The 25,848-nt window shown below is 45.8% G+C and overlaps 2 protein-coding genes across 2 annotated transcripts; both read right to left on the bottom strand.

The window, feature by feature from the left end:
• Nucleotides 1-13,983: 13,983 nt before the first annotated feature.
• LOC103018576 (axin interactor, dorsalization-associated protein-like) lies at nucleotides 13,984-18,388 on the bottom strand. The gene is given in 4 exon segments (XM_057558676.1): nucleotides 13,984-17,385; nucleotides 17,430-17,554; nucleotides 17,768-17,887; nucleotides 18,370-18,388. Coding segments are annotated over 4 exon segments (1,215 nt in total). The 3' UTR covers nucleotides 13,984-16,434.
• Nucleotides 18,389-20,946: 2,558 nt separating this feature from the next.
• CHCHD5 (coiled-coil-helix-coiled-coil-helix domain containing 5) lies at nucleotides 20,947-25,847 on the bottom strand. Its single transcript, XM_007197388.3, has 4 exons — nucleotides 25,556-25,847; nucleotides 24,214-24,354; nucleotides 23,952-24,117; nucleotides 20,947-21,121 (listed from the first exon to the last, which is right to left on the bottom strand). Coding segments are annotated over exons 1-4 (333 nt in total). The 5' UTR covers nucleotides 25,558-25,847; the 3' UTR covers nucleotides 20,947-21,097.
• Nucleotide 25,848: the final 1 nt, after the last annotated feature.

The following is a 25,848-nucleotide window of genomic DNA, read 5'->3' as shown; positions in this document are numbered from 1 at the left end:
CTGGCAACCTACTCATTGTGAGTCAATGTGAGAAAAGGCACTCTTCATTCTACCCCTTGATTCCAGAACCTGTATATTCTGGTTATTGGTACAATGCGTAGACTGCATCCCCGGAGGAAGAAGAATGTCCTATCCCTGAATGTTGTTCCCAAGATGGTACCAGGGCTGAGGTTTCCATGGGGCATTCCAAACATTTACCTGGCTGACTACTTTTGGATGGTCTGGTATATGGTAGAACTAGTGGGTTCCGTCATTAGGTACCCATGGTTATGTGTCATTCAAACTCAACGAAAATCAGGCATTCAGTGAGCCTTCACAGTGGTGCTGGCAGAGACCCTTCAGGCAGTGAATTACAACCACGTGTGGAGTTAGGCTTAAACTTTAGTAAGAATGAATCACTGTCCCCTCCAGAATAGAAGAGATCAGATGTAATCAATTTGCCACCAAGAGGCTGGCTGTTTTCCTCCAAGGGATGGTACCACGTGGCACAGTTGGTGACATGGTAAATGTTAAGTTAGATCAGCCTTGGACAGACGGAGCCCATACTGTGAATCACACAAGCAATGGAGTTATAAGAGACAGAGCCTAGCTGATATCCACCAGATATGTCATTCCTGTCCACACGGCTGCTGAGTGCATCTTCTGATGTGGATGCTTTTGGTGGGGCCTGACTTGAAACACAAAGATACACACATCTTGTGCTCATGCACACAGGTTCATCCTCCTCCTCAGGCCCCTTTGTCTCTAATCTTCCCATCTTACTCCTTCTAGGTCCCTGACCTACTAGACAAACTACTCATCACAGCTCACGAGTCCATACACATACCTACTTCAGACCTCTTCTCTTGAAATACAAAGTATATGTGGACAAAACTTGTTTCCTGCCATTCCAGTAAACTAAGAACGTTGCCTGCCATCAGGCCATCACCCTCTGCACAGTGCTCCCTGAGGGGAATTCTTCAGGATGGAGCAGAATAGACACTGGCTTTAGATAGTTAAGATGCATATCAAACGAATGATTTCAATGATGCAGACTCTTACATCTTCCCATACATAGAAAAGCACTAAATTCATTAAGTTGTCTGTTTTTTTGTGATTAGCAGTAATTTTTTGATGTTCAGCTACATGGGTTTGGTTTTCTTTTTTTTTTTTTCTCCAACAAAAACTCCTAAATATCCTGGCTCCTCTCTTACCTCATTGGAACAGTTGCTCAGAGCTATCTGCGAGGCTGTCTCCTGTGTTATAGTCCTCAGTATGGCCCCCGAATAAAACATAATTTCAGGTTGTATGTTTTGGTTTTTGTTGTTTTTCAGTGAATATACACTACTCACAGCTCTGATTGCTGGGAAGATTTCTCCTCATTGCTTTTTTTTTTTTTTTTTTTTTTTTAAAGAAGTTCAAAGGTGTAAGCGAGATGGAAGTTGTCTTTTTTTTTTAAACTTTGGGTTTATTTATTTATTTATTTATTTATTTATTTATTTATTTATGGCTGTGTTGGGTCTTCGTTTCTGTGCGAGGGCTTTCTCTAGTTGCGGCAAGTGGGGGCCACTCTTCATCACGATGCGCGGGCCTCTCATTATCGCGGCCTCTCTTGTTGCAGAGCACAGGCTCCAGACGCGCAGGCTCAGTAGTTGTGGCTCACGGGCCCAGTTGCTCCGCGGCATGTGGGATCCTCCCAGACCAGGGCTCGAACCCATGTCCCCTGCATCAGCAGGCAGATTCTCAACCACTGCGCCACGAGGGAAGCCCCTCATTGCTATTTTTAAGGCCACCTTGAGTAGAGCTGTAATGTGGTAGCTGTCCATTTCAGCTCACACTAAGAAGGCCCAAGATTTTCTTTTGTCAGTGGATCATACAGATCCCCTGAGGTTATATGCATGAGCTGAGAGAATGGTGTCAGTGCAACAGAGGTGGATGACATAGGGATCTGGACCATTTATCCATTTAACTTACTTGTGTTCTCTGGACCTGTTCATTTCCCTTATATGATGAACTGTTGCTGCAACTTGAAAGGCAGCTCCAGTTGCAAAGTCATCGGATGCCCCATGATCAATTTCAAAGTCCCTTTTAGGGCTCAGCGGCATTACAGGAGCTGCTTCTCAAATGAATGGCAAATAGTTCTTTGTTACAGAAGGTAGAACTTCATTCCAGATCCCTAGAGGTCTGTGCTGTAGACCTCCTACTGGACCTTCCTGAGACTCTGCATGGCATCTTTACCTATCAAGGATACCTGGGCACCACAGGTCCTGCTAAGTTGCAGTGGCCAAGGAGCAGGCAATTTGCCCAATGTTCTGGCTCTACTGCAAATCTCCTCTGGCTCTGGACATTATTTGAACTAGGAAATAAATGAATCAGTGCCGTATTGCCAACGTGGTGTATAATGCCTCAAATCCAAAGAGCTCCAAAAAAATACTATTTTCTGTTTTATACTATTTGCCCCTTTCATAGTGATAGGGGGTACATAAGGTGCAGCATCTTGTCCCAAACCAGTGGACCTCTAAAGATTTCACCAATGTGACAAAGACTTTGAATTCTGAGGGAGTCTTTTTTTCCCACTAGTTGGCATCTGGGCATCCAGAATACTTACCATATTTTGTTCAACAAAGTTCAGTTAGTATCATGTTCTGTAGAATATCAAGATGATCAAGGTCTCTGTGGATAATATTGTAACAGAAAGCAGGAGAGTTAATATAGCACTGGGGCAAGACAGTCAATGTATTCTGCTGGCCTTCCCACATATAAACAAAATGCCTTTGAGCCTTTTTAATGATGGAGATTGAAAAGAATGCATTTACCAGAGCAATAGCTTCATACCAAGTGCCAAAATCTGTATTGATCTGTTCAGGTAAAGATCCAGCTCAGTGGGACTTCCCTGGTGGTCCAGTGGCTAAGACTCTGCGCTCCCAATGCAGGTGGCCTGGGTTTGATCCCTAGTCAGGGAACTAGATCCCACATGCTGCAACTAAGAGTTCACATGACACAACTAAAGACCCTGCATGCCGCAGCTAAGACCCAGCGCAGCCAAATAAATAAATAAAAAAAGAAAAGATCCAGCTCAGCAACTACAATTGGGACTGTCACTTGGTTAAGTGGATGGAAATCCACAGCCATCCACCATAATCTATCTGTTTTTTTATATTCATGAGAACCAAATAGGTATATGATAGGGAGTCCTGCATCTTTTAGTCTGATATAGGTGCTACTCTCTGCAATTCCACCCCTGATAGGATATTATTCTTTATGTACTGTCTTGTCACTACACCCTAGGCTTTCCCTAACATAATTGGTGAGGGAACCAATATGTGAGTTCTGCTAGCTGTTAATCCATTACAGTTAGGAGATGTAACAGCAGGATGGATCTGTGGGCCCACTAGACCCACAGTGAGACAAACATGAGTCAGGATTTCATTTATTACCTTTCATCTCTCAGCCTCATTCCAGCCACTGGAACCACAATGGCATTTCAGATCCCCTGGTATTGGTGTCACCTCAGAACCCAGTATTTCACAGCCCTCGAGAAATCTAGGAATTCCCTTTTCCGTAGTGGACAGTTTCTCTAGAAAATTGCCATGAGTCCCTTTAAGGAGGAACTAGAGGAATATTGTGCATATTTGCAGTGGCCTTTCCAAGTCCTTCCCCACAGGGAACTGGACTGCCCATCTGTCAGTCTGAGAACTGACTCAGATCTAGAAACTGGGTGAGAACTTGTGATTTTCCACTGTAGTGAAGGCCATCAGGCTTCAGCTCCCCAGTTCTCCATGTTTTCTGGTTATACAACCAAACAATACTCTATTCAGATGCCGTCATATCTCTTTCCCTAAGACACTATGGATCATTAGTCATTGCCACAGATCTCTGTGTATCAAGATACCCTGGTTGCTACCTCAAGCTTGCTGCCCATTCCAGTAATTATGTCCACATTTCTGACAGTTAAGTAACCCCACCTGCCTCTGCTTTTTCAGAATCCTGTTATTCCCAGTAACACAAGACAGTCCAGTTCAGTGGTACCATGTCTTACCATCATCCCAGCCTATGGAGGACCCCACCACTGAATTTCTCATTACTACCAGAAGCTCCCTCACCAGTGCGCTTTGTATTACACCAGGAGTTAAAGGCCATGATGTTTGCAACTTATTCTCAAATTGTTCAGGGGAAAAAAAAGTTAAGAACATACAGAGAGAGAGAGAGAGAGAGAACAAGCAATAAAGCAAATGAGGCAAAATGTTAGCAATAAGTAAATCTGAGTAAAGGGTATATGGGTGTTTGTTTTGTTTTGTTTTACTTTTTGGTATGCAGGATCTTAGTTCCCCGACCAGGGCTCGAACCCATGTCCCCTGCATTGGCAGGCGGATTCTTAACCACTGTGCAACCAGGGAAGCCCAGGAAATTTTTGTAATAGAGTGGCACACAGTAGTTTCCAGACAATTTCTGGTTACATTTCCTTTCTAATTTTTAATGCATCTCTTTTAACTTTTTACTTTCTTTTTCCTTAATCAGGCTCCTGAAGAAGTAACTTGGAATTCATCCTTTTAAGCCTTTTTTTTTTTTTGCTTTTTTATTTCCTGTTTCATTAACATCAGATTTTAATTTTATTTATTCCTCCTTTCTGCTTTTTGTACCTCAAGAGCTCAGACTTGGACCAAGCAAAATCTTTTTTCCATAATACTGTCATCACTATTCTATGCGTGGCCTGCTTTATTTATTTTGTTATTTAAAATATAATAGAATAAACCCATGCACACAGCCTGTGTCCAACTTCAGAACTAGAAAGAATAAACTATATCTCTATGATCTTGAGCCGTTTAAGTTAAGGTGTTATAAACTGGATTGTACTTTAAATCATTAAGTTGTGTCTCAGATGTTTTTTTTTTTAGAAAAGTTAATCTTTTTTTAAAAAGTTCATTTATTTAATTCATTTATCTTTGGCCGCGTTAGGTCTTTGTTGCTGCACGTGGGATTTCTCTAGTTGGAGTGAGCAAGGAGGGTGACTCTTTGTTGCCGTGCGTGAGCTTCTCATTGCGGTGGTTTCTGTTGTGGCAGAGCACGGGCTCTAGGCTCGTGGGCTTCAGTAGTTGTGGCACTTGGGCTTCAGTAGTTGTGGCTCTCTGGCTCTACAGCTCAGGCTCAGTAGTTGTGGTGCATGGGCTTAGTTGCTCCGCGGCATGTGGGATCTTCCCGGACCAGGGCTCAAACCCGTGTCCCCTGCATTGGCAGGCGGATTCTTAATCATTGCACCACCAGGGAAGCCCAGAAAAGTCAATCTTTTTGGACTGTAGATGAAAACAAAAGGATGACAACATGGCCTGAATGACTGTTATCAAGAAGTTCTTCCCCAAAGCTTTTTATACTTTACATGTTCACTGATTTTCCTCCAATTTTTTATTTTGGAAAACTTCAAACCTACAAAATGTTGCAAAAATAATACAGTATATCCCTTACCTTGATGTATCAATTATTAACCTTTTGACACATTTGTTCTCTCTAGATAGATAGATATAGATATATGTTTATATATAGTATGTATATATGTGTACATATGTATAAATATACATATGTGAATGATAGGTATAGATGTATATGTAATACTTATAGTTATAGGTATATACATATATACACTCACATTTCTTTTCTGAACTGTTTGAGAATAAGTTGCATTTATTATGAGACTTCACCCCTAGACACTTTAACGTGTATCTCCTAAAGAATTCTTATATATTATATAATTCTCATATATTAAGCAACTTTTTTTTTTTTTTGGCCACACCACACGGCTTGTGGGATCCTAGTTCCCCAACCAGGGATCAAACCCGGGCCCAAGGCAGTGAGAGCTTGGAGTCCTAACCACTGGACTGCCAGGGAATTCACTATAATTCTCATATATTAACTCAATATCATTATCAAACCCAAGGCACTTAACATTTATTGTCTAATATACAGTCCATATTCAAATATCCCCAATTATCCCAAAAATGGCTTAGAGATGGATGGCCCAAGTAATGTCTCTCTAGCACCAGTCCCTGGACTTTTTCTGTCTTTCATGACACTGATTTTTTTTTAAATTAATTAATTAATTTATTTTTGGCTGTGTTGGGTCTTCGTTTCTGTGCGAGGGCTTTCTCTAGTTGCAGCAAGCGGGGTCCACTCTTCATCGCGGTGCGCGGGCCTCTCACTGTCGCGGCGGCCTCTCCCGTTGCGGAGCACAGGCTCCAGACGCGCAGGCTCAGTAGTTGTGGCTCACGGGCTTAGTTGCTCCGCGGCATGTGGGATCTTCCCAGACCAGGGCTCGAACCCGTGTCCCTTGCATTGGCAGGCGGATTCTCAACCACTGCGCCACCAGGGAAGCCCGACACTGATGTTTTTGAAGAGTCCAAGACACTCATTCTGCAGACTGTCTCTCCATGTGGATCGTCCTGAGGTTCCCTCTTTCAAGTGGGGCCACAAGTGAGATGCTTATGGCACTGCTGTGAAAACATACAGAAGTGGAATCTGGCCTCTGAGGAGGGCAAGGACAGAGCAGACCCCCTAAGGGACTCTGGGCTGAGCTCAGGTCTGAATGATGAGAAGGAATTAACTAAGCACACTGGCTGTGGCGAGCAAGAGCCCTCCAGGCCCAGGAGCAATGACATGGCTGTGAGAAAGAGCGAGGGGGCCAAAGGAAATGACAGACAAGCTTGGGAAGATGATGCCTTTAGTTCTGGATGGTGAGTGTTCCCTTGGAAAATCTGAGAAAAATCCATGTAGTCGGCGGGAAGCCTGTGGCAGAGGCCTGGGCTGAAGGAAACCATCTGTGACCCAATGAATTGTTTGCAATTCTCTATAAGAAATTATATCACTGCAGAGAGTAGAGAATAGAAGAGGCCTGGTTCAAGCCTTGAAGAATACCGCCAGGGGTGGGAGTGGGTGGAGGGATGGCCAGAGAGGCAGGAGGAGGCCTGAAAAGTGTGTACAGAAAGACAAGGGAAGAGGAGTTTCAGGGAATGGTTAAAAGAGCAAGGTTAAAGCTTAATACTGACACTTGTTAAAATGGTAAAAAAAAAAAAGGCTTTCCTCAGGACTGTTGCAATAGGAGTACTGCAGTAGGGCAGAGAGATCTGACTCAACACTGAATACAACAAGGACAAGGGAGATTTAGAGCCAAGGGCAGCGTGAAGGGCTCAGTGGATGGAAACTGACTAAGAGGAGACTTCAAGGAATTCTTGCGAAACTGACCTAACAGAATTCTTGCTCAGGCAGGTGGAGGACTTAGACGTCAAAGGTGGGGCATGAGGAACTTGATCAGATGTCAAAGATGAGGGAATTCTTCCTAAACCAACTTAGCAGAATTCTTTGCTGAGACTGGGTTGTGCAGGCCAGACACAGGATGGCAGCCAAGGTTGAGACCTAATCAGAAAGAGGGCCTGGGGAAAACTGACTCAAGTTTGATCAAGCAGAGTCTTTGTCAGAAGGCAACCCATCAAGAGCGGCCAAGAGGAGGACTGAAAAGTGCTCACTGCATGTGGAGGTCACTGTGGCCTTAGCAAGAGCTGTGAAGAGTTTGAGGATATTTTGCATATAGTTCTATGTATATATGGGCTGGAAACACTTAATTTTAAATATAACTCATTTTTTATATCCATAAAAGGAAATATTATGTAGCCATAAAAAGAACGAGAGAATTATTTAGGTACTCATAATGGAATGATCAAGAAGTTAAATTTTTAGGTGAAAAAAGACCTAGAGATGATCATACTAAGTGAAGTAAGTCAGACAGAGAAAGACAAACATCACATATCACTTATATGTGGAATCTAAAAAAAAATGATACAAATGAACTTATTTACAAAACAGAAATAGACTCACAGACATAGAAAACCAATTTATGGTTACCAAAGGGAAAGTTGGGGGGAGGGATAAACTAAGAGTTTGGGATTAACATACACACACTACTATGTATAAAATGGATAAACAACAAGGACCTACTGTGTGGCACTGGGAACTATATTCAGTATCTTGTAATACCTGAAATGGAAAAGAATCTGAAATACTCTTATATAACTGAATCACTTTGCTGTACACCTGAAACTAATACAACATTGTAAGTCTATACTTCAGTAAAATATTGTTTTGAAAAAACATATGTATCGTAAGTTAGTATTTGCATAAAAAAGGAGGATCAAGATACACATACATATGTGTGGGAATGTGCCCACATATGTATGCCTTTGCTGGTGTATACATAAGATGCTCCTAGAAGGATATACAAGAAACTGGTAGCATAGGTTGCCTGTAAGGAGATGAACTTGATGACCCGGAGCAGGGGTGACAGGGAGATTTTTCAGTGGATAGCCTTTTCTACCTTTCGAATTTTTGTACCATGTGCAAATACTATGTATTTTAAAAATGAATGTATAAATATTCTTCCTGAGATCACACTATAATTACAGTACAATTTGCATTTTATTGGACATCAGTTCAGATGACAATATAAGAAGATCTGTCTTTGTTTATTTGTTTTTGGCCATGCCACGTGGCATGTGGGATGTGAGTTCCCCAACCAGGGATCGAACCCGTGCCCCCTGCAATGGAAGTGCAGAGTCTTAACCACTGGACTGCCGACGAAATCCCTGTCTTCGTTTTTAAATGACCTGTAACCCATTTTTTTGTCCAATGTTTCCAATTTTTATTACTGTGAACTGCATTGCTGGATGCGTTCTTGTACACTTACATCTGTACACTCATGATTCTGTAGCATAAATTCCTACAAAGGGAACAAGATTCTTCCACATTGCCTTCCAGAAAGGCTGTTCCAGGCCACACACCTCTCCCATCCACACCAGTGTGTGCCTGGTACTCTACTTATTCTACAGCCCTGAGTATTGTCCCCGGATTATGCAGGGTACCTATGTGGCAAAGACAGTGCTGAGAGCTTACTTGCTTTGCCTCCGGAGCACACAAGTAGGCTACATCTCTCAGCATCCCTTGCCGTGAGGTGGGGCCGAGTTCTGGGTGGTGGCAGTAGTGATGTACACCAGCACTTCCAGAACTGGCCCCTAAAAAACCTCTCCATGATCCTCGAGCTCTCTCTCTTCCTTCATCTGCTTGACGTGTGCAGAAGGTCAAGTGGAGGTCTCTGAGCCCTAGAGCATTACTAGGTTGAGCGGAGAAACAAATTTTTACCATATCTTGTTGCTGCCCCCTCCCCTCTCTCTACACTGAGATTCGATCCCGTGCCCTGGACCTGGTAGCAAGTCTTTGCTCAAATGTCATCTTCTCAGAGGGCATTCCCTACCACCTGATTTAGCACAGCCTGCCTACAGATCTGAGCAACTTGGAGGGATCTGGCTGTCTTTCAAAATAAGATGATACTTGCATTTCCAGTGAAACTTCTTCCCCAGACGATGATGCAACCTTGATAAACAGGCTAGAGCCACTTCGGGCAGAGGTGAGGGAGCGCAACGGTGAACCCCTGGGCCCTGAGGCCTCAGCCTACCTTTTCACCACCACTCTGGGGCCCCAGACCTCACCACGACAGCTCCAGCCACACTTCCCAGGCCGTGACCTGAAGAGAGCATGGTGATCACCTCCTTCGTTCATTCCAAAATATATATTGAGGGAGTTCCTGCTGGTCCAGTGGTTAGGGCTCTGAGCTTCCACTGCAGGGGGCACTGGTTCGATCCCTGGTGGGGGAATTAGGATCCCGCAGGCCACGCAGCACGGCCAAAAATAAAATAAAATAAAAAAATAAAATATTTATTGAGCACCTATCAGACACTATCCTCAAGGCTTTGGTTATACCAATGAACAGATGAGACAAAGATTCCTGCCTATTCGAGTGGGAGAGACAGACCGTAAGCAATAATACTAATAAATAAGGTAGGCGAAGAGGTGATAAAAGGAAAAGAGCAGGTTATCCGAAGCGCAGGGCAAGAGGTAGGTATCTGTGCTAAGTAGGGTGGCAGGAAGGTGACATTTGAGAAAAGACTTAGAGGTGACAGTCACATGTTTCTCTGGGAGAAGAAGGTTCCCAGCAGAATTAAGCAAAGGCCCTGAGGCAGGGCCACTCCTGGAGTGTTCGAAGAGCAGGAATGAGACCACGTGGCTGGGAACTTGGAAGGAAATGAGGTCAGAAGGAATGAGGAGGAGGGTGCCCAAAGGGCGCAGGGCGTCACAGGCTACCCTACGGACTTTGGCTTTTGCTCTGAGATGATATACCTTTGCACAGTTTCAGATGGAGAAGTGACAGATATTCTGACTTACATATTTAAAAGGATCCCTCTAGCTTTTGTATTGAGAACACACTCAGGGTGGGAGGAAGGAGACGCTTGGAGAGCAGGGACGAGGCTGTGCAGAAACCCAGGTGTGAGGGATGGTGGTTCCTGCTGGATTTGGTAACAGGAGGTACTGAGAGGTAGAGGGATTGTGGATATATTTTGAAGAAGGAGCCAATGGGATTTCCAAATGCACTGGATATTGGGTGTGAAAGAAAAGCGGGGTTAAGGAGGCTCCCAAGGTCTTTGGCCTGAGCAGCAGGCAGAAGGGATCTGCCTGAGTTAGGGAAGGCAGGGGTGGAACAGTTTTAGGAGGAGAATCAGAAGCTCAGCTCTGAACACGGTAATATTGAGATGTTTCAAGACATCAAAATAGAAATGTTGGGACTTCCCTGGTGGCGCAGGGGTTAAGAATCCACCTGCCAATGCAGGGGACACGGGTTCGAGCCCTGGTCTGGGAAGATGCCACGTGCCACGGAGCAACTAAACCCATGTGCCACAACTACTGAGCCTGCGCTCTAGAGCCCGCGAGCCACAACTACTGAGCCCGTGTGCCACAACTACTGAAGCCCATGTGCCACAACTACTGAAGCCCGTGTGCTACAAGCCCACACGCCTAGAGCCCGTGCTCCGCAACAAGAGAAGCCACTGCAATGAGAAGCCTCAGAACCTCAATGAAGAGTAGCCCCTGCTCACCACAACTAGAGAAAGCCTGTGGGCAGCAACAAAGACCCACTGCAGCCAAAAAATAAATAACTAAATAAAATAAAGTAAGTGTAGTAATTAAAAAAAAAAAGAAACGTTGGGTAGGCAATTGATATGCAAGTCTGGAGTTTGGCAGAGAAGTGTGAGTGGAGATTAAATTTCAGAAGTTGACCACCTGCCTTTTTTTTTTTTGGCCGCGCAGCACGGCTTGCGGAATCACAGTTCCCTGACCAGGGATCGAACCCGGGCCCCCTGCAGAGGAAGCGCGGAGTCTTAACCACTGGACCGCCAGGGAATTCCCTGCCATTGCTGTTGTTGTTTTTCTCCCAATCTATAATTTGACTCAGAGTATTGAATCCTCCATCGCTGCATCACTCTGAATGATGCAACTTAAATGTGTAACAAGTACATTGTAGTTGTATGTTAATACTCTGTCTCTGTGGATTAACTGTTGTACTTTGGACTGGGACAGTGATAGTTTAATATTTAACATTGTGAATATCGTGACTTTGTTTTCTAGGAGTTCAGATAATGAAAATGAGAATAATTATAGTATCAATGCCAGCATGATCCAGATAACACATAAAACACAGACTAAATGTTTATGTTATTTTAATGACAAATGGAAGGACATATATAACTGGATTAGGAACGTAAGTAACCAAAATAGATCATACTGCACACTATGCAGAAAAAAATTGGGGATTGCACATGGTGGAAAAGAGTATATGAAAGCACATGTGGAGATTGAATCTCACAAGTTCAGGATGAGACAGGCAAGTACTTCTAAATCTATCAAAAGCCAGTGTGTTGGGACTTCCCTGGCTGCGCAGTGGTTAAGAATCCGCCTGCCAATGCAGGGGACACAGGTTCGAGCCACGGTCCGGGAAGATCCCACATGCGGCGGAGCAACTAAGCCAGCGCGCCACAACTACTGAGCCTGCGCTCTAGAGCCCGCGAGCCACTACTACTGAGCCTGCGTGCCACAACTACTGAAGCCCGTGCGCCTAGAGCCAGTGCTCTGCAACAAGTGAAACCACTGCAACGAGAAGCCCGCGCACCACAACGAAGAGTAGCCCCCGCTCACGGCAACTAGAGAAAGCCCACGCACAGTAACAAAGACCCAACGCAGCCAAACATAAATAAATAAATAATAAAATAAATTTATATATATATAAAAAAAAGCCAGTGTGTTTGTTTGCTTGTTTGTCTCCCCAAAAGACACCAAAGCTCAGCTGAAAACAGCAGCCATTGAATTGACACAAACATGTAGGATTAGCGTATTGTTCCCTTGACTGCTCTATGAGACTGAGTAGAATTACATTTCCTCATTCAGATATTGCAACTAAAATGTCTTGTGGGCCAACAAAAGGGTAATCTCTAGAGCATAACAGATGTGTTGGCCCCTTAGAGTGCAAAACTGACTCCGTCGGATCTCACCAATGATCATACGTTCTACAGTGACTCAACTGAGGCGTGGCAGCCAGAACAAATGTTTCCCTTAGCTCTTAGGTACTTTTTTTATGAAAACTGGAGTTTCAAATCATTTCTTAATTTCTATGAAGGTTGCCTTGAAGTTGCAGAAAACATAAAACAAAAAATTGCTGATCTCTTATACAAATACAAACTAGACTTTGCTTATTTATCTGCATATTCGGCAGAGAGTGCACATGTAAATTGTGGCAAATCCCATTCAGTATATAAGCTCCTTACCAAAGAAAATGAAAAGTTCTTACTTGCTAAGTGTCCTGTACACATTTTGCTAAAAAGAGATGTGATTTACTTACCTGTGATATTGAGGCTTTCATAATGTGAATTTTGGTCACTTTTCCTTTTCTCGAAATGTAAAGAAGAATTAAATGAGGATTTTTTTGTTTGTTTTTTGTTTGTTTGTTTTATTTTACTTTGTCACTTTTACTCTATTACGTAAAATTCACTTTGCCTTGAAGTTCACTCTCAGAAGGCACACATCACACTGATTCCTGGTGTCAGGCCAATGTGATGACATCAAGCTAAACATTCTCTCAACAAAAGCATTGAACACGGAATCATTAGGATTCCCAGTTTTACCACTAAATGAAAGAAAATAAGACATCCTAAAGACTGCAGGCAGTTTAGAGAATTATTACTGGAAAAGGAAACAGAAAAAGCAAAACTATTTTACTGTATCATCAGACAGGAAGAAACATGTCATTGTCATTTTTATTCTGTACAGGTTATATCCATTTAAATTAGTACCATTTTATTTGCCGTCTTCTTTTTTAAAGTCTTGCCTTTACGTGTCTTAAGAACATATGTAAACATGCTTCCCTGGACTTGGTTCCCTGGGGCTCACGCTCTGCTGGGTACAGAATCTTTGGAGTTGTTCTCTTTCTCCATTTTTCCGATCTGCATTTCCCCCCTTTTTCTCGCCAGCACCTCACACTGCTGTATCGAGGTCACCGTGTTATCTTCAATGTCTTCTCCTGGGAAGTAAGAGATTTGACTTTGGACATGCTCCGCAGCCAGCACAGTCCCAGCGGCAGTGTCCAGGCCTCTGGCCTTGGAAAACTCAGGAGGGCAGGTCCCCTTATTGCACAAACTTGTCCATGTCCTTGACATTTTTGCTGCTTAATGCTTTTTAGAGTGACACCCTTTCCTTCTGTCCAGTTGAACTGACACACCTTGCATCCCATAATTTCTGGCCCATCAGAGAAGGAGGAAAGGATGTAAATTACTTGGATCTGACCTTGTTTCATATGTCACCACCTCACTGGTAAATATTCATTGGGTTAGAAAGAAATACTATTGTGACACTCATAGGCTCCCAGACTCTGTAAATTCTAGATCATCAGGGGCTTCAGAAATAGGGTCAACAACTTTCAGAACTTTATTTCCAAACAAGTTAATATTACAAAACGCAGTCAACCAAAAATGAGGAATTCTGCCAGGGCAGTGGTTCTTTGTTGCATATTGAAATAAAATTAAAAGTCGGTATTTTATATTTATTTATTTATTTATTTATTTATTTTTGGCTGTGTTGGGTCTTCGTTTCTGTGCGAGGGCTTTCTCTAGTTGCGGCAAGCGGGGGCCACTCTTCATCGCGGTGCGTGGGCCTCTCACTATCGTGGCCTCTCGTTGCGGAGCACAGGCTCCAGATGCGTAGGCTCAGTAGTTGTGGCTCACGGGCCTAGTTGCTCCGCGGCATGTGGGATCTTCCCAGACCAGGGTTTGAACCCGTGTCCCCTGCATTAGCAAGCAGATTCTCAACCACTGCACCACCAGGGAAGCCCCCTAAAATCGGTATTTAAAAAAAAATACCCATGCTGGGTCTTACCCCAGGAGATTCTGATTTAACTGGTCTAGGGTGTGGCAGCAGGACTTTTGAAAAGCAGCACACTTTATGGTAAAAGCTAGCTTACTTTCTTTCAAGATTATTAATTTCTTTAGAGATCTGGCTTCTATTTGCACACATTCTGCCTGAAAGTTTCTGATGGTATAAATGAGGTGCTTACCCTTTGAAGGTAAGTGCTGACTGAAATATTTATTACCATTAATATAGTGATTATCTTTATCATCCAAGTCAGTATGTTCAGTGACAAGCACAAAATCCTCAGTTCAACCATCAAAGGTGAAAATGATGACCCTCGAAGACTCTGCTTTCTGGTTCACATATCCCCGCTCCTCACCTCCACACACCTTTGACTGGCTTTTTTTTTTTTTTTTTTTCTTCCAGTTTTGCTACATTTTAATGGTAGGTTTTTTAAGGGATTAGTTTTAGGTCTTGTCAGCAACATCAAACAGAAGGTACCGAGTACTCCACAAGGTACAGAGTGCTGCCAAGCACCTCAGAAAATGTACGTGACATGGCGAACATGTGGTTCTTACCCCCTGAGGAGCTTACAGTCCGGGGGTTAGCAGGTGGGCTGGCAACTCACAGTCTAAGAGTTGAGTGAACAACAAAGTAATTTATTAAGGCAAATTCTTCATCCCCTCAAGCTACTGTGGATGGAATCATTTTGGAATTAAACTAATCAAGAGAGAGGCAAGACTAAATTTGGTTGAGAATTCTTCAGGCTCATATAGTTTTTTAACATCCATCGTAGTAAACAGAACTGACCTAACAGACAACTGAAAGTGGAGACTAGACCTCTTGAAGTGCAAGGGCTAGAACTTAACTGTGGTTACTTACTTTAAAAAGCAAACATACTGAACTGTATGACTAGGCTTATTACACTAGTTTAAAAATAGGCCAAGTACTGGCACTGCGTTCCCCTCATGCTAGCATTGGTCATTTAAAATAGTGAATATTAAATATGTGGGCCCCACATCTAACCCACAGAATGCCCACCCCAAATCTTAATGTTCTGTGTATCAAATATCCACCTCGTGTGTACTATGAAAGTTTTATTTATGCCCCATTATTAAGTCGAAAGAATGTAAATAGTCAAATTTTAAAAAGCTAATGACCTGCATATTTCCATATGGATTAATGGCAGTATATCTACATAGGAAATAAATGGCAATCCTATCTACCTATATAAAAAAAAAATAGAATATCTCCAGATTTGCATACTCACCACTATAAGAAGAGGTAGGCGGGTTTTAAGGTTTCACAGTCAGTTGTCAGAAAAACAGCAGTTATCCCTGCGGTATCTTGTTAGCATCTGACTCAAATTATTTTTAGATTACATGATTTAGAAGACATTATAAACCCACCAAGAATTCGTAATTATTCTGAGATGGTTCCGTCACTAACCCCAGAATCACTATCAGAAAGAGTGATGTACGATGTGATGTAGAAAGAAGCTAATCAACATGACTAAAAATACGCTCACTTTCAGAAAAACAATCTGGTCATCTGGAAAAATCACAGCTACAACCTGCGAACACGCCCATATGGGATACTGATTTGGCCAAGGCACACTATTTCTAAGCAGGAGAACCATGAGATCAGGGTGAATCAAGGCCGTCTCCAAGGAGCAGCCTATAAATTTCCAGGCTGACCTTGGGCAGCATAATTGGTCCAATTCCTCTCAAAGGCAGTTTCATACTATCCTACCCACATCAACCCAAAGTCTGACATTAACTCGAAAAACCGAAAAGCATGTTGGAGCAGAAGTGGACAGGTGTGCAAACTCTAGCACACTCTTATTGCTGTATTAAGTGTGAAGGTGAGCACATTCCACCCACAACAGTGTCGTTCCAGGAAGCAGGGCAGGGGTAGTGGCAAATTAGAAAAGAGGCTATTCATTGCACAATTAATAGAAAAGTGAAAACGTTTCAAGATCTACAATAAGCCTGTATCCAAAGGAGTCTTTTACATCAGTGACGTGCTGGACTTTGAATTCTGTGCTACAGCTCTGTAATGGACTCACTCTGGCCTGCTGGCCTGGGTACGGCTTGCTTCCTGCCTGTTGAAGGGTGAATAGGCTACACAGAGCTAGGATGGTTTCTACTGAGTGGTAAGATTCACAGAAGTTCCAGGGTATTCATGTCACGATCATTCCTTGTGCAAAGTTTGATGCAGATGAAGATAAAGTGGTTTCCTGGTCAGCAATTGCAATTTGTTTCTTTTAAAGTCAGTGGGTTTCTTGTATAGTTCTATTACAATTGGCCCAGGTTTAATTTCATCCATCTCCATGAAAGCAAAACACTTGGTGCTGGTAAACCTTTTTTTAGGCTTGTAGTGTTTGAATTCAAAGAAAATAGCTGCACCTTTGGTTAATTTTTCAACATGCTTCTGGAGCTCCATGTCCACATTAAAATGAACATACATATCTTCTTCTCTTGAAGTCACCGGAGTATCTTGCACAGGAGTTAAATCTATGCCATTCAGATCTTTTACACTAACTGTGATATAGGGATCAATGCATTGCCCAGCATCTTTCAGGCCAATTGTCTCAATTCTGATAGTGAGTAACGTCACTCCTGGTTCTGATGGCAACCTTGGTCATAAAGTACGGGGAACTCTAGCAGGAAAGGCATCAGGAGACCCTGCTCTAGCACCACCCTCTTCTTCATCTTCTTCAAATTCCAAATTCTCTTCTTCACCAGGTGCTAAAATTCTTCTTAAGGGGACAGGCTGAACATCAAATGGGAATTCTTTATTATATGTAAGAATATTCTTTAGGATTGGTTCTAGCTTCTTCAGACCCTCCAGTTTAAATTCTTCTTGGGACCGTGTGGATTGTAAAGCTGCACTTTGTAATTCCAAGCATGTTGCCATTTTGCCCATGATTCTCTTTTGTTCTTCGGTGAATTCAGAATTACTGTGCTGAGCTTGGGCCTCTTTTTGTAGGTGTCTTGCTAACATCTGGTACTCCTCTATCGCCTCCACCAGCTGGCCCCAAGAGTCGAAGTCGGAGCCTCTCCTAAAACTGGCACCCCAGCGCTGCAGCAGACCTCGGGTCACCTCCGACGTGGCCGGTCCCCACCCCGTCCCCTCCCGCCCCTACCCCAGCGAGGCTGGGCTCTAGAGCGCCATCCTCCCCGGACCTGGCCCCCGATGTTCACAGGGCCAGGAGGAACCGCTAGGCCACCGCTACCACCCGCCAAGGAGCTGCCCAAGCCCCTTTGCCGCCAGAGCCGAACTTTGCGGCTCCGAAGCCTTGACTGGAATTCTGCCTCCTCAGAATCCTGACGTTATCAGCTCACTCAACCCCTTCAGCACCCACACACGTCCCCCCAACACTGCCGTCTGGCCCTCCCCACACTCTTCCCAATGCTTCCCCCGCCTTCATGCCCACCACTTCTCATCGGCCTCCCGGGTTGAATGTAGCCATTCCTTGCGCACGGAGTCAAGCATTTTGAAGGCATTCTTGTTATTTTAATACCTCCACCAATGGTGGCTACGGTGGGAGGTGGTGATGGCATCAGTAGCGACAGGCAGCAGAGGTGGCCAGGATGACGCTGGCTGCTGCTGAGGCAGCCGTGACAGAGGGCAGCAATGGCAGCTGTGGGCACAGGCGGCGGCCACAGAAGTGAACCCAGTGGGTGAAGCAGGCAAGGCAGCTGATCTTTGCTGGAGAGCTTCCTCTCCACCGGAGCCCACTCTGCCTGGTGTGTGGCAAGCGGGAAGTGGCAGGGAATTAAAAATCCATCCCCTTGGGACTCCCCTGGCGGTCCAGCGGTTAACACTCTGCGCTTCCACTGCAGGGGACACGGGTTCGATCCCTGGTCAGGGAACCAAACTCCCACAGGCCAAACTAAAAAAAAACAAAAGACCCCACAAAAAACAAAAAAACCCATCCCCTTAAGTAGCCCTCAACCAAATGAAGGGTGTACAAATGCCCTCACCACGAGAGTGGGAAGCCTATTTCCACTGCTTCCCAGAGTTGCCCAGAGAATGAAGCTGTTTCCCACAGTGATACCTTGTTTGCAAATGCACCTCTGATGTGCTGCCTTCCCTTCCCTGCCTCACTTCCCACAGCTCTACCAGTGCTTTCTGGGATCATCTCCCAAACCCTTGTCTCAAAGTCTGTTTCTGGGGGAATCCAAGCTAAGATGATGCATCATGAGCCAAGGATTCAAGCACATATGGTACATTAACAAAAACTGACCATATGCCAAGCCAGAAAGTCTCAACAGATTTCAGAAGAATGAAATCATATAAAATATGTTCTCAACCCAATTGCAATTAGGCAAGATAACTAGAAAAATCCCCATATGTTTAGAAATTTAAAAATACAGTTTTAAACGTCTAAATAATCTGAGATCAATGAAAAAAGCAAAACAGCCATGCTTTGGGGAAAAAGTGCATATATTAGAAAAGGGAAAAGGCTGAAAGTCAGTGAGCTAAACATTCAAAAAGGTAGAAAACAGAAAATTAAATCCAAGAAAAGAAGGTAATAATAAAGAAGAGATTTAAATTAAAAACAAATATAGGAAATAGAGAGCACCAACAAAGCCAAAAGCAGATTCTGTGAAAAGATGAATAATATTGATAAACTCCTGTCAAGACTCATCAAGAAAAAAAGGAAGAAGACACAAATAACCAATGTCAGAAATGAAAAAGGGGGCAATTCCCTGGCGGTCCAGTGGTTAGGACGCCACACGCTCACTGCCGAGGGGCCGGGTAGGAACTAAGATCCCACAAGCCACATGGCTCAGCCAGAAGAAAAAAAGAGAAATGAAAAAGGGGCCTTTGTTACAGGTTTGACAGACCTTAAGATAATATGAGGATATTAAGAACAAATTGATGACAATTTAAAAATTCAGATCATGTGAAAAATTCTTAGAAAAATACATTTTACCCAAACAGACGCAAGAATAGAAACTATGAAGTTTTTATGGGTAAATATGGGCAAAAATTCTTTGCAGGCAAACGCCATCAAGAGGTGGAGTCCCTTCCCCGCCAAAAAAGAGGCAGAGTCTCCAGGGCCTTTAATCTGGGTTGGCCTCATGACTTACTTCAACTAGTAGAATGTGGTAAATGCGGTGACGTTGTTTCCATTTTTGCTCTCGTGGACCCCTGAGACCCACCATATAAGGAAGCTGGTCTAGCCTAGTGGAAGACAGGCCTGTTAGAGATGTTCTAAAACATAGTCTCCACCTCCATTTTGTCTGCTCTTATCACTTCTTTCAGTCACATGGAGAGAACCCCACCCTAGCTTACTCAAGTAAAGACAGGTTGGCTGAAAACATACACAGAAGTCTGAGGACTCAATCCACAGCCCAAGGAAACTGGAGCTGGGAACAGAAAGCCACCAGGACCCAAGCAGCCCTTCCAGGGACCACAGGAACTGATGACAATCCTCTCTCCACAACCTGGGTTTTCTTGTTTGGGCCACATGGCATCCAAGGGCCCCTGCAACCCTGACTGCATAGGACTCCCACCCTGGCTGCTGAGCCAACCAACAACTTCCTTTGTTTTAGGTGTCAAATCCCCAGGAGAGACTCCCAGCTCATTTTTCCAAGCCAGAGCACAAGCCTTAGATTTCAAATGGCCAGTCCGGTCGGCGCTGACCAGTCACTTCCAGTTTCTGTAAGTCTGGATTACGCTCCAGGGCAGAGCAACTTATCTGAAGGGTGAAGCTGGGTGCAGGGCTCTGGGCTCTCTCTCTCTGCATACTTGCCTGTCTACCCTCCGCCCTTTAGGACCTGCCCCTGCAGGAAGACAGCTCAACCAGCTACGCCCACGGAGCCTGTAATCCTGCAGAGAAACATTAAGAAGCTGCAGCAGCCACTGCTGGTACCTACCCGATCCACTCAGCACCCTCTCCTGTGTGCTGAAGGCTGCTCACTTGACTTCCCACTGCTCTCTGCTCAGGGCCCTCTCTTGATGGCAGGAGGGCACTTGACCACGCATAGGGCAGTCAACGCCCATGAAAACATCCCTCAATGTCAGATGGGGAGTTGGTGTACATACACCCCAACTTCCTTGCCCCTGGGATGGGAGAACTGAGGTATGTTCTGTGCCGTCTCCCAGAAGTCCCAGGTGGGACTGAGCCTCAGTTGCCCACAGCAGTGACCGGCTTGGTAATGCACCTTTTACTGGCTGCCTTCCTCTCTGTCACACCTCTCCACTTCCCTACGAGTGCTCCTGGAACCATGCCCCCAGATACTACCTGTACTCAAATTCTCCGGGTTGGACTCTGGAAGGATGCAAACCAAGACAGAAGAGAAGCCCAGTGCAGCAAACTCTAAGCCACATCCGTCAGTGCAGCTCTTTTCAACACAAAAGCCAGTGTTTTCACCTGCACTGCCTCATGCCCATGCCTATTGCTCAACTGGTTCTGAACTCAGGAGGGAAGGAGGTGTGTTATTTATTGCCCCCTAAGCCTCCAGGAAACACTCAACGAAGACTTGTAAATGCTAGAGTTAAAGTGAGAAGGAGCCCTTCTCCGTATCCGTGCGGCAAGAGACAGGAGATTGATGTTGGCAGAGCTGAGGGGGGAAGAGGGGTCGCCTTAACCCTGGTGAACAGACAGAGCAGCTTGCCCCATGCCCCAGGCCCCTCCTTGGCACACTGGTGAAGGTAGGGCCCCGCAGGTGCTGAAGGCAGGAACCAAAGCCTGGTATAGTCTTTATTTATTGTGAGTCTTGATGTCCAGGGAAGCCAGGCCCATGTCCACAGCCCTCAGGACGCCACCTGGCCATTCTTCAGGGGTGGAGGCATCAAGTGCAGTCACTCATGTCCAGTTCTCCTACGGTCTGAAGGGTCCTCAGGAGGCAGGAAGTGGCTGTGCCTGCAGAAAAAAGCCACATGGACATCTACTAGCACCTCTTGTGTGCCTGGCACACACAAGAAAAATTAAAAACAAATCTATGAAATAAAGAGCACCAACAAAGCCAAAAGCAGATTCTGTGAAAAGATTAATAATATTGATAAACTCCTGTCAAGACTCATCAAGAAAAAAAGGAAGAAGACACAAATAACCCATGTCAGAAATGAAAAAGGGGGGGCTTCCCTGGTGGCGCAGTGGTTAAGAATCCGCCTGCTAATGCAGGGCACACGGGTTCGAGCCCTGGTCCGGGAAGATCCCACATGCCGCGGAGCAACTAAGCCCGTGTGCCACAACTACTGAGCCTGTGTGACACAACTACTGAAGCTCACGTGCCTAGAGCCTGCGCTCCGCAACAAGAGAAGCCACCGCAATGAGAAGCCCGCCCACCACAAGGAAGAGTAGCCCCCGCTCGCCACAACTAGAGAAAGCCCGGGCGCAGCAAAAAAAAAGAGCCAACGCAGCCAAAAATAAATAAATAAATAAGATAAATTAAAAAAAAAAAGAAATGAAAAAGGGGGGAATTCCCTGGCGGTCCAGTGGTTAGGACTCCACACGCTCACTGCCGAGGGCCCAGGTGGGAACTAAGATCCCACAAGCCACATGGCTCAGCCAAAAGAAAAAAAAGAGAGAAATGAAAAAGGGGCCTTTGTTACAGGTTTGACAGACCTTAAGATAATATGAGGATATTAAGAACAAATTGATGACAATTTAAAAATTCAGATCATGTGAAAAATTCTTAGAATTTCCTGGCAGTGGATGCAGCAGACACACATCTCTGACTCTAGGGAGGGACAGACAACCAGTGAACAAAAACGTGTCAGCGGGTGAATCCTATGAAGAAAACTACATCAGGGTAAAGAGCAGAGGTGTGCAGAGCGGGAGGTACGAGCAGCACTTCACGCTGTCAGCTGCGTCAACGTGAGACGTCTTTATACCATGTTTTATGAGATGAGCCTGTGTGCTTGCTATCGTGGAGACTAGAGAAGAGAGGAGGCCTGAATCTCACGGCCCCCAGTCAGAGAGGGAAAGCTGCGGCTGGGATGCCGTCACCGGGAAGGAGAAGACAGTGAGGAGGAGCCGGGTGTGGGCTTAATGACTCCGAGGGCACTGGAAAACCACAGGCTTTGAAGGGGACAGATGTGACCCAATTTCCCTTTTTAAAAGTTCCTTTGGCTACCAGCGGGGAGACAGAGAGTAGCAGGGGGGCAGGGCAGGGGTGACCCCAGGAAGACCAGGGAGAGCCTTGGTTGCTCATTCTAGGAGGGAGGGAGCAACTGGCCCTAAGATAGGAAGGTGGGGTCTTTGTTCAGATGCTCAAAAAACTTGCAAGAAGTATCACCAAAATAGAATTAATAAACTAGCGTGAACAGTATGCAATCATTACTGCATATTTTCTGAAAAGAATTAAAAGTCCATCTCACTGGTGTCTGCTCTTGGAACCTGAACCTTTCACTTATCTGTGCCTTATTAAAAAAAAAAAAACAACCCAATGTCTACAGGGCCTGGTAGAAGGGCATTTCCCCAGTCTTTAGCCAAGAACGCCTCTGAAACAGGCGATGGGAGGGAAGCAGTTACAAGGCAGTAAAATATAAGCCATAGTGAAGGGAGCACAGGCATCTTGGAGGATGGAGATGGGCCATGACGGGATTTTCTGAGGGAGGTGACATCGAAGCTGGAATAAGAACTAGCCAGATGGAATAGGAAGGGCAGTCCCGGCAGAGGGAAACAGTGAGATAAAAGCCTGGCAGCAGGAGAGACCGGCATTCGAGTAATTGCATGTTCACTGGGGCAGGAAACACAGAGCTTGAGGTGGATGTTGGGTAGAGGCAGGGCCAGAGGCCATATCCTGCAGGGCCCGAGAGGCTGTGCCGGAGTGTAGACTTGGCCTGGTCAACGCGAGCCATGAAGCAGTACGCAGTCAGAGTTCCTTTGGGATCACTCTGGGACCTTCACGGAGAATGGACTGAATGAGGTAAGACAGACAGCATGGAGGTCCAAGAGAAGGCTTCCCTTCTGGGTGCGAACAGAGAAGATGGGGCCCCAGGAACCGAGAGAGGGGCAAATGAGAGGGGGTTGAGAGGGAGCTGGTGAAAGATGTGACTTTTGCCTTTGGAGCCTGCAGGACAGTGGGGGAGACAGTAAACATCTAAACCAGCATTTCTCAACCTTTTTTAAAAAAAATTATTGCCCCCCCAAGGAGTCTTTTTAGACATTTTTTAAAAATTGCACCCATCCATAACATTTTAATACCATAGATATACTGTGTATCTGTTTAGGTACTGTATACATTAAAAACAGTTAAGACTTTTTTGCCCCATCCTTACCCCCATTGCCCATACAGCTGAGAGGCAGTGAGGAAGAGAAACGGAGAGTGGGTAAGGGAGGAGGGGGATCAGGTCAGCCTGGGGAAGAACACAGAGAACCAGCAGGAACCTGGGATTCTGTTCTCAGTGTGGATGAGAAGTCACTGAAGAGCCTTAAGCAAAGGTGTAATATGACTAGTTTTCAGTTCCTAAATGTTCTCTCTGGCCACCGCACGGAGGCAAGGTAAGAGGGGATTCAGGGAGACCAGGGAGAAGGCTGGGGCAGGTATCTTGGCTGTGGAGGGGTGGAGGAGATGGCTGGACTAAAGCAGGGACTATGGAATGGGTAAGAGGGGAACACGTTCTGATGTTCTGGAAGCGGGATGCATGGTAAAGGTCTGCGTGGGGCTGAGGCTGACCCCAAGGTCTTTACTCTGAGCAGCTAGAAAGATGAAGGGGTGGGATGAGATGCTGAGCCGCTGTCTTACCTCTGCGGTAGAGGGTGTGTGTGTCGGCTGCACCTGCTCAGCACACTGCAGGAAGCGGCGCACATGTTCTGCGCAGTTGCCCACGGCTGCCTCGTTCTGTCTAAGACATTCCTCAAAGGCCTCAAAAGGCTCCGCACAGGCCTGGCGGATCTGCCGGATGACTGGGCTGCAGGGGCAGGGCATTTCAGGCCCAGGGAGACTTCCACCCCATTGCCCACCAAACCCCCCCTCCCCAACCTGCCCCGTACTTGCCCACACTCACTGGGCGGACGTGCACTGAGCAATGCTCATCTTAAGGTGGTGACAGTCTCGTTGCCATGACTCAGGCTTGGCTGCCACACACTGGCCATACTGCTCCAGCTCCCGGCCACAGTAGCGAGCAGTGATCTCCAGGGCTGCCTGCCTGTGGGACGTGACAGTCTGAGGATAATTCCAGGCAGTAGGCAAGAAAGGGAGTTCTGATCCGAGTCTGGGGTGTAGACTCACCCCAGAGTGAGTATACAGTATATATACTTTTAATGTATACAGTACCTAAACAGATATACAGTATACCTATGGGGTCTTGGGCAAATCTCAGAGTCTGAAGGGTCCTGGGATAAGGCCAGGGAGGTAGAGAGGTAAGGCATGAGCCTTGGGGGTTGTGGAGCAGGCTGGAAGCTTCTGGGGAGATAGTGGAGGTCCTGAAAAAAAGGTCTGATTATTCCAAGGCAGGCTGTGGAGGTCCTGGAAGAAGGGTCTGGGACTCAGGGCATCCCCCAGTTTAGGCTTGGGAATCATGCAGAGAAGGCTTAGGGCCTTAGAAGTAACACCTAGAGTTTTCCGAGAGAACCTGGGAGCCCTAAATGAGTTCGAAGGCCCTAAAAATGAGGGTTAGAGGTCCAAGGGGTGAGGTCTTCGGTCCTGGGGAAGGGTCTCTTGACCAGAGGGTCTTAGAGATGAGACCTGAAGACAGGGGTACTGAAAGTGAGACTTGAGGCCCTGGGGCAGGTTTGGGGGTCCTGGGGTGGGTCTCAGGGTCCTAGGGGCATGATCTGGAAGCCCTGGGTGAGGCTGGGGCTGTGGGGTAAATCTGGAGGGTCCTACAGATAAGCTCTTCAAGTTCTTGGGAACAAGGTCTGGAACTCCAGCGTGAGATCAGTGGTGTCTAAGAACAAGTCTGTGGGCCCTATAGGTGAGGTCTGAGATACTCGACAGACCCGGAAGTTTCAAAAGGTAAAGTCAGATGATCCAGGGGGAAGAACCTGGAGCTCTAAAAGGACGGCTCTAGGAGTCCTAGAGGTCCTGGGAGAAGTCTGGAGTCGTAGGGTTGCAGGGTCAGGGACGAGACCCGGGGTTTTGGGTGGCAAGTCTTCGGGTGTTGAGAGCCTGGACCTGAAAGTCCTTCCTTATCACCCGAAAGAGGGGCGGAGCCTAAACGCTCAGAGGGCGGGGCCTGAACACGCGGAGAATTGGGGCTCGTGAAGGACAGCGCTGAATCCTAAGGCTCGGATCTCCAGGGAACAGAGAGGCCAATCCTTCTTCCCGGAGTCCTGGCCTAAGTCCAGATCACTGGGGAAGAGAAAGAATACGGGGGCAGGTACGGGGTAGGGGCTCCCGCTACTCACATCTTGAGGCCGATGCCGGAGGAGGATCAATGAGGGAGAATAGCCCCGCCTTTTCCGGTATCAGGTTGTCATGGCGGCGCCCAGCCCAGCCCTCCTTGCCTCGTATTTTCCCGGTCGCAGAGCAGACAGGCAGCCCCGTTCCCTTTAGGCTCAACCCGTCATGGCGGCGCCCTACTTCTCCTTCCGGCCCCGACCTCTAATGGTGGCGCCTTGCGTAGCCACTTTCCGGCCCCAGCCGGCTCGGTACTTTGTCCCCTTCCATTTCCGGCTGGCCCTGGCGGCACCAGGAATTC

The sequence above is a fragment of the Balaenoptera acutorostrata genome, chromosome 12 (genome assembly GCF_949987535.1).
Source record: "Balaenoptera acutorostrata chromosome 12, mBalAcu1.1, whole genome shotgun sequence".
NCBI lineage: Eukaryota > Metazoa > Chordata > Mammalia > Artiodactyla > Balaenopteridae > Balaenoptera > Balaenoptera acutorostrata.
The sequence above is the reverse complement of the archived record's forward strand: the minus strand, read 5'-3'. Positions and strand labels throughout refer to the sequence as shown.

Bases quoted from the DNA above. Each gene is read 5' to 3' on its own strand.
- CHCHD5 (XM_007197388.3), bottom strand. The intron at 24,118-24,213 runs GTGAGTGTGGGC...CTGCCCCTGCAG, and splicing joins GCTCAGTGCACGTCCGCCCA to CCCAGTCATCCGGCAGATCC. The intron at 21,122-23,951 runs GTAAGACAGCGG...TTTTTTCTGCAG, and splicing joins ACACACCCTCTACCGCAGAG to GCACAGCCACTTCCTGCCTC.